The sequence below is a fragment of the Lygodium microphyllum genome, chromosome 22 (genome assembly GCF_053477565.2).
Source record: "Lygodium microphyllum isolate KBCC chromosome 22, Lygodium_microphyllum_v1.1.10, whole genome shotgun sequence".
NCBI lineage: Eukaryota > Viridiplantae > Streptophyta > Polypodiopsida > Schizaeales > Lygodiaceae > Lygodium > Lygodium microphyllum.
The window spans coordinates 47,493,122-47,501,776 of NC_141156.1; the positions used below are offsets into that span (position 1 = coordinate 47,493,122).

General features: G+C 39.0%; 1 protein-coding gene across 1 annotated transcript; it reads right to left on the minus strand.

Moving 5' to 3' along the window:
• Nucleotides 1-3,152: 3,152 nt before the first annotated feature.
• LOC148017113 (uncharacterized protein At2g34160-like) lies at nt 3,153-6,571 on the minus strand. The gene is made up of 5 exons (XM_087663035.1): nt 6,312-6,571; nt 4,886-4,934; nt 4,603-4,665; nt 3,837-3,901; nt 3,153-3,479 (listed from the first exon to the last, which is right to left on the minus strand). Exons 1-5 carry the CDS (start codon nt 6,432-6,434, stop codon nt 3,387-3,389), a joined length of 393 nt encoding a protein of 130 aa, XP_087519161.1. The 5' UTR covers nt 6,435-6,571; the 3' UTR covers nt 3,153-3,386.
• Nucleotides 6,572-8,655: the final 2,084 nt, after the last annotated feature.

The window sequence follows — 8,655 nt, forward strand, 5'->3', positions numbered from 1 at the left end:
GAGAAAACAAAAATAGATCCATCACAAACTTAACATACTATCCAAAACAAAAAAATCAATGAGGCATTCCTCTTTATTACATAAAGGCATTACTTTCTCCAAATAATAACTACATACATGATTAACAAATGTTCCAATAAACAATTTGAACATGGGCTATGATGATTTGGTTTTGAGGTGTAAGAACTTAGTCATCAAATGGAGCCCTTATTGTCATCTCTCCACTTAGATCATTGTAACTTGCATTTAGAACAATGGTAACAACAAGCGAAGTAGCAATAATCAAGAGCATGGCTTCATATGTTAAGAGTCATTTCCAAGATAAAGGCAAAGAAAACTTTCAATTAGAATCAAGATCACCTTACTTGACAATGTTAGCCTTATTTATTACTCAAAATCTTTGTGAGGTCGCTTTGGTACCTTTGTGTTAGCAAAGACATGTTCCACTATCAAGACATGTTCCACTATCTTTCTCACCATTTACATGTTGTGCTTAAAGTGAAATTAAGCTTCAATTTATTCCCCAGCTCATTTTGCCATATGAGATGTGCAAAGACTCATAATTCTCATCAAATACCAGTTTAACTTTAGAGGAAGAGCATGTGGTATGTGAGAAGCTAGCAACTATGAATTAGTGTAATCTAGTCATATCTTGTGATGAAAGTTTATGAAGTGGTGCCTCTAAGTTTGATCTCATCAAGCCCATGATGAAAAGAATCATCATGTATGTGACTACACTCATGTTAAAATAGCAATATTAGGATGGGTGGATATAGATATCTAAGCATAGGGGAAAGGGGGATTGTCTAGGGTGTGATGGGGACTAATCTCAATATGGTAAAAAGATGCAACATAAGTTTGCCAAATGGTGAGATTAGAGATGGATCATGGCTCACATATCTACTCCAAGCCTCTCCTTTAAGTTGAGGCTCAAGACTAATTTGTGCAATTTCCCTAGTGTTGATGTCTTTTATAATGCTATGCTTAAACATGGAGCTTTAGGCTCCAAGATGTCCACTAATTCCTTTTTCTATTTTTAGCATGAAGGAGTCTCACATGGTGGCCATCATACCAACCATCCTATGGTATTGTTCCTAGCTTTGCTTTAGAAAAAGAATTAGTGGGGCAAAAGCTAGCAATGGAAAATGAGTGCAATACATTAGTAAGCTATTATAAAAGTGTATCTAGTGGTGCCTATAGGTTTGATATCAAGAAGCTTGCAATACACATCATCCTCACATATGTGTAGGCATGGCTATAGGTGAAAGGAATGATAATATGGGTGGAAATAAATGTCTAAGCGCGTGGAAGAAGGTGGTGGTGATGGAAAATGAGTATATGTCATGTGCTCCAATGTATCAAAAGGTATTTAGACACCATGTATGTGATTTCATTAAAAGAAGACTAATTTTAATGTCCACTCTTGTTGACAATAGTCCACCTTTTAAGACCTTGCTTATGATTTGGGAAGCCAAGAAACTGTAACTGGTGCAAAAGCAAGTTCAGATTTGGTCCTCTCAAAACTTTAATTGGATGCATCATGTTACCGCCCATGTGTTTTTCCCCTATATGTGTGTCAAGTGAGTTTGGGGGAGACAAATGCAACATCGCATCATACAATTTACACTAGTGGCCCTCTTACAACTAGATTTTGCCAACTGAGCTTTAGACCTTGAGATATGTCCAACATATAACTGTTTAATTGACTTCGATTGTTGTGGCAAAGCATTGATTAGTGCACTTTGTTGATATGTTTGCAAAATGGATTGTTGGAAGAGGGGGAAGCATGTTTTTCCCTATATAAAACCTTGGCATTGAACTCAATATACAATATTCAATTCTCATTAGGATCCAAATGTCAATGCACTGCCAAGAAACAAAGCTCAAGTGGTAGCAAAAAAGTTGTAATAAACCCAAGGTCACGGATTCCATTCTAGCAAGCAGTGGTGTGGCACCTTGTATGTTGTACGATGAGGTAAGTTGATTGCAGCTCCACTTGGTCACAAAGATGGGACATTGTGCTATGAACACGTGTAAAATGCATGGTGAAGGTTTTGGGCACCCCTAAACCACAAGTACTGATATAAGCCCCAATATTCAATTTATACAAAATCATTTGAAGTCTAAATGTCAACAAACTAGTAAGGTTATCACTGTTCCACTTCCTTAAGAAATTTTGTAAGGGGGGCTACAATCAAACAAAAGCTTTTAACACAATTTTGCAAGTACATCATCCTGGTAAGGCAAACTGAATCACAATGTTTGTTGGATTATTTTAGAAAGAAGGTCATTATCGTAAAGGAATAGAAGCCATAATTCATTGAAACAAACCATATTTTCTAATATTATTTTACTTCTCTCCAGTAACTTATCTGTTTCAACACAATACAGACGAATGTGTATGCTATCTATGCAAGTAAGTCACATAAAAAACTTTTTTGAGTACATTATTGAATTAATTCATCAGTCCTAGTAAACCATTTTATAACCACATCTGTTTCAGCAAAGTACTGACAAATGTGTATGCCAGATATGCCAGTAAGTCTCGAATCTAAAACTTTATTGTGCACATCCATTTTATAACCAAGGCAACATGTGAGGTGTTTCTAAAGTATTAAGAAGCCATCTTGAACATGCATACACTAAGTGAGCTGCTAGACTAACCCTCAACTAGCCAAGCTTTGTCAAGGCAGCTCAGAACTGAATGTCTTGGCCATCTCCTGAACTACCAAAAAATGTTTGTACACTTGGCAAAGCCAACATTAATCAAAGTATGAATCAGAACCACTCCAAGCTCACATCCATCAAAATATGCCCAACCAGGACCTAAACAATGGACAAAAAGCCAATCTACCACTGTAATTTCAACTGGGACTTTAATAAAGCTGTTGGGCATTTCTCCTGGACTGCCAAAACATTGTGGCATTTATACTGACTAGAATATTGTTTTGCTGTTAAGTTATAAGGTTGTTATTCTGCTTTGATCATTTTAATTCCAGGGTCTATTGACTGTTTGCAGTATCTCAGATGAATACATCTACATTGGAGCTTTCCAATGATGTTTAAGTCAATGGAAAACAAAATAAAAACAATGCAAATTCAGCTTGAAGAATGGTGAAGCTGCAAGACTCCTCTATGACTTGCTCCACTGCTTTGTAGAATCAAGGAGGAACCCCGGTTAACAGTTATATATTAGCAGTTAACAAGAGATGATCGCAGACATATCAAAACAACAGTACACAAACAGTCTATGTGTGGGTATGGAGACTTGGAAAACTCGTGATCTATTTAAAAAATGACACTATTAAATTCTTACAAGCTATCCCAACATGAAGGGGATTTATCACAAACCGAAAACAAGACTTCAAGTAGCAAAGCCTGCTAAGCTACTGCTCATACTGATCTGCTGTCCCATTTTCATCATTTGCAGCCGCCATCAGTTCATCAAATCGCTCTGATTTCTTCAAAACAATTTCCATCTGCAATGAATAAATTTTAGCTGAGAGGTTTGCCCTCAACCCCATAAAAGAAACCAAACAAGCACATGCATACTGGATGCCACCCTGAATCATCTGGATTTACTTCACACATTATAGTATCAACGTGCAAAAGAAGTAAAGATCTACTAATCCCTCTGGTTTCTGTGCCACACTGATGGAATAAGAGCAGCAAAGTGTGACTGACATCACAAACTAAGGCTGCTACACAGGTGATGTCATACTTGTTAAGAGTACAGCCATGAATAAAATTAAAAGAGCAATGAAAAGCACAGGCTCATTGGGCTTACTGCTAAACTTTACAGGAAAAAACTGTACATTCATGAGATGGTTGCTTACCTTCGCTTTCTGCACTGTCCGGCCATGCGCCTCATCCCCAATGTCTATTGTAGATGTGTAGATTTCTGTAGCAAACCACAGTAAAAAAAATATGAAAAGGCCTTATGGCATGTCACACCATAAAAAAAGAGTATGTAGATTTATATATCACACACCATAATCATGATGGATGTTTGTTCACTTGTACAAGAAAATTTGAGCTGCAGCGCATTGCAATCAAGGAAGCTCTAAATGTGAAATAATATTGCTGACTCTCCTGATTTGTCTCTAGATTACAAGGCAGAATGTTTAAGTAGAAACAAAGTAAGGCTCCTATTAGATTCTTTAAAGAGACAGTAGCCACTCATGTAGATAATGCACTCTCTTTATCACTATGAAAGATCAATGAGCCTTCACAAGGTCAGTCCTGAAAGCAGATGCTCCAACCTAGCTACCAGATACCATCATCGGAAAGTGTTTGACACAAATGAACCATGATATTAACTCCTAACACATAAGTGGACGACAGAAAGTAAAGTAATTGTGAATCAAGTATCCACATTGGCCTCTAAACAAGAAAATCTGGCTATTAACAATATTGAGGTGAACAGCCCAAATCCTTTCCCAAAATTGGAAGTTTGAAACAACGCCAGAAACATAAGAGTGTGCAACTTTCTTATAAAAACCAGCTGTAAACAAACTTAGAAAGCTCTATCACGTCAGCAGTTTCACCATCAGAAACAAGGCATAATTTCACACAAATCAATAAAGGAAGCACTTTGCTTACTTTTCACAATAGCCAGTCCATTGTTCTTCAAAATCTCTACAACTGTCACAACTGTTGCAATTGCTGCACAGAAAAGCTTTATCAGCACCAGGTCGCCAATGCAAAAAACCTTTCTATCCTCTCCTATTAACCCTCCACATCAAGTCTACTTCTTTGCCTTCATCTCCATTATTTGTTTAAAGACATTACTGCTTTGTTGACTTGTTTTATGACAAGATGACAATTGCAACGTTAAAAACTGTTAGAAACAATTAGAGGATGCTAACAAGAGACAATTGTTTACCCATTCCCAATGCAGAAAGCTCAACTTCGTCATATTGTTGCATAAACCTCTGTAATTACAAAATAAGAAGCCATTAGAGGTCCATACTATTAGGTAATTAAGATTCCTACTCTGGCAAGTCCACATTCTTATCAGATCATGAAGATACTGATTGACATGAAAACAAGTTTAGGTCCAGCAAAGTGCAGTAAAAGACCAAAATTAAAACAGACACATCAAGCAAGTCACTCACTTCTGTGATCTTAAAGCAAAAATCCCCAATACCATAGGTATATGTAGTTCTTGCTTGACCAGTCTATTTTACTTTAGAAAGCCAAAAGCAGAGTGAAGTGAGCGCTATTATTTCAAACTGGGAAAGAGTATCATTTAAGGAACTTGGTGTTTACTATGTTGGTCATGAAATTGGTTTCCTTGTTGAGAATAGCTTTATGTTGCTAACCTTGAAGTCGCATCTCCTTCACACAGCTATGCTCTTGAAGGAGCTTGAACTTTCACAACAATAGCTTTAAAGCCAAATCTCCATCAAACTTAGTTCAGGTTCTGGTTTAAACTACTGGTCTGTTCATTTGAATTTTGTGGATATGGCCAAGAATCTAAAAATCTCAGACTAACTAAGCTTGCTGTTCAACTAGATCCAAGTTTCAAAATCAACAAGTTCCTGTGAGCAACTTCAGTCAACAACCTCAGTCAACGGCTTGAGTTTTCTGTGTTAAACAATCTGTGCTACGCTACAATTGTATAGCTGCATACGTGTGTCAACATGTAAGATAATCACGTCACCCAACCACAAACGGTTCACAGACCCACGATGATGCAGAGCATGCCAGACAGCGACACAAAAAATAACTAACGATGATGAGCACTACAATACTAACGTCTGATACCAAACATGAAAACAAGACTTATAGTGCCCACATAAGCAAGGCATGCTTGTGAGTTCACGACCGCCAGAAAGAATTGACGAAAACAACACTAATCAGACAGGCTGCACGACAACAGAACTGACAAAATGAAAGCTCTGAGTGTAACAAGAACGACAAACCAATTCGACCAAATGACCACAATACGGCAACAAGGGCCAGTTATCTAAGACAGAACGCACGCTATGCACAGAAAATGACTTGCTTAGAGACCAAAATGCCCTAAGAGCAAGTAGAACACCAACCATTTGCTAGTGGGAGAACAAAGGGAGCAATCTGACAGGAGAGAACGGAGGTGATAATTCGAAAAAACCTTCGCATGTAGACTGAAAATGCGACAGTGGCTGGTAGCTCGCAACAGCAGAATATTGCAAAATCATGCTCCACAATAAAAGCATGTGGAGTATGTATGTTTCCGGAGGAAACGCGCACGCACACAGCAGCAGGCGCGCACAGACAAATTTTGAGGAATACTTGCAAAGGGACAGCAGAAGAGGCAGTGGTACCTTGGCAAGATTGACGTAGAAGAAGAGGGGCTTTTTGGTGTTGGAGACTTGGATTCTGTTCTTCTTGGCGTTATCAATCTCCTGTTCTGTGGCCGCGCCGCCGCCATTGCTGAGCTGCGCCATGTCGGGGTGGAAACCCTAGGGGAGAGGATAAGGCCCCGGCTGTCTGAGGCGTGTCTTCCTGGACAAGGACGGAAAGATTTTGCCCTAATAACAACAGCAGAAAAGGTGAAGGAGGAGGGGGAGGGGGAGGGAGGAGGAGGGGAGGGATCTCCATGACACGAACACCAGAGGTCAACAAAACACACGGGGCCCCCCAGACGGGCGGCCGGACATGGTACCGGGTCCCCCGTCCCTTCCCGAACGGGGAAACACCTAGGGGCTCGTACCCTAACCCAAAAATGCAAAAAGGCATATGCTCGGTATCTTGCTTCCCTTATTTGATTATTTTTCACTTTGAATACACACTTCTAACACAATATCTTGCTCCCCTCATTTGATTATTTTTCACTTTGAATATCCACTTCACACATAATATCTTTGCTGTAAACTTAGGCCTTTCACACACCGAGCAAAAGTCCCTGCCCGCCCTCAAAACTGTCCGTACATCTCTTTGCACCCTAGGCGTAAAGTATTTATGTAACCTGGGGAAAGTCCTCGCCCACCCTCAAAAACTGTCCATGGATTTCTTTACACACTAGATGCAGATTATTTTGTTAAATTAATGTAGTTGGTCCGCTAGATAGAGCTCACGACTTGGAGAGGTCTTGTCAAGAGTTCAAAGACTGTCGATCACTTTGCATCTTCTTTAATAAAGTTCGTTGTCTCCTTCCACTTGGGTGTCACTTAACCCTTGGGAGGGGAAGATTGCCTACATAGATCTCTCCATCATACGGGTTTTGTAGACCAAATCACTCATTGACACTTAGGTTGTGAAACCCCCTTCTTTTCACGCAATGGACTAGCCATCCAAGCTTGTGTGTAACCAGTTTTATAGCCAAGGCACATGTGAGTTCATGACTTGCATTGATGGCATGGATGAACTTGCAAATCAACAGTCATATGCAAGTACCATTGATGTTGGGCATAGAGGAGAATGGGCTACACAAAGGAGAGAAAAATCAACATCGAAGGTGATAGAAATCATCTAATGTCCATCCAACTTCCATTTCAACATAGTTGATGGAGTAAAATGAAGCACCTCCATTTCTAAAGGTACTTTGTGCGTTACATGAAGTTCCCCTTTTTATAGGGTTGTGATCTACACTACCAAGACACGTGCAAGTCAACAACAACTATGGCAACTTGCACATGTCAATTGGCTCTGCACATGTCCTGGACCTTATCCATTTCCTCTTAATATCACTATGTGCCCATACTAGTGTTCCTTGCATGCAAAGGAGGGAACACTAGGCCATTTTCTACTATAAAGCAGCATTGTAAATGAAGCAAAGTTACTATTTGCTTGCCTCGATTGTTTGTCACACAAATCTTTGCCTTTTTTCTTGTACTCTCTCTTTTCAATTTATTGCGCTCTCTCTCTCTCTCTCTCTCTCTCTCTCTCTCTCTCTCTCTCTCTCTCTCTCTCTCTCTCTCTCTCTCTCTCTCTCTCCATGTGTCACCATATCTTATGTGTAATCTAATGTACTCCCCCCCCCTCTCCAACCATACCTTATGGGTAATCTAATGTATTTTTTGTATTTATTATCTAGTCGTTTTTGCACCTACGTAGGCATTTGTTTTTGAAATGCCATGCATTTCAAAAGAAGAGGAAAGATAGTGATTTGATGTAATCTCTCCATCTATGTTCATGCCATTTTTGCATCTTTTACATCATTCTATCTATGTTCATGCCATTGTTGCATCTATGCAATTGTTTGTTTCCAAGACTTGTGTGTTTGGGAAGAAGAGCAAAACTTCACAAAAATTTGCAAGATTAGTGGAAGTATTGAGCAATAAGCAAAAGATGTGCAACTGCCCTGTGTGTATGTGTGCGTGCGTGGGCGCGCGTGTGTGTGTGTCCCTTGCTAGTTTTCTCATGTCAATTTGAGATTTTATCCTCTTTTCACCAAGTCCTCCCTTAATGGTGAAAATGTACCCTAGACTAACATCTTATTTTATTTTTTTTCAAAAAATTGAAGTTGTATAGTAATGTCAAGAAAAATTTTTAAACATTAATTCAAAAGTTACCTTGACTATACAGGTTCTTCAAGGGAAACATCAAATAGCAAGGACTACCAAAGGAGTGTTAATCAGCCTCTAGGATGAAAAAACTAATTGCAAATATTGGATTTTTAATTACCTCCAACAATGAACTCATTAATGTAGGCAACGATTTTTTATG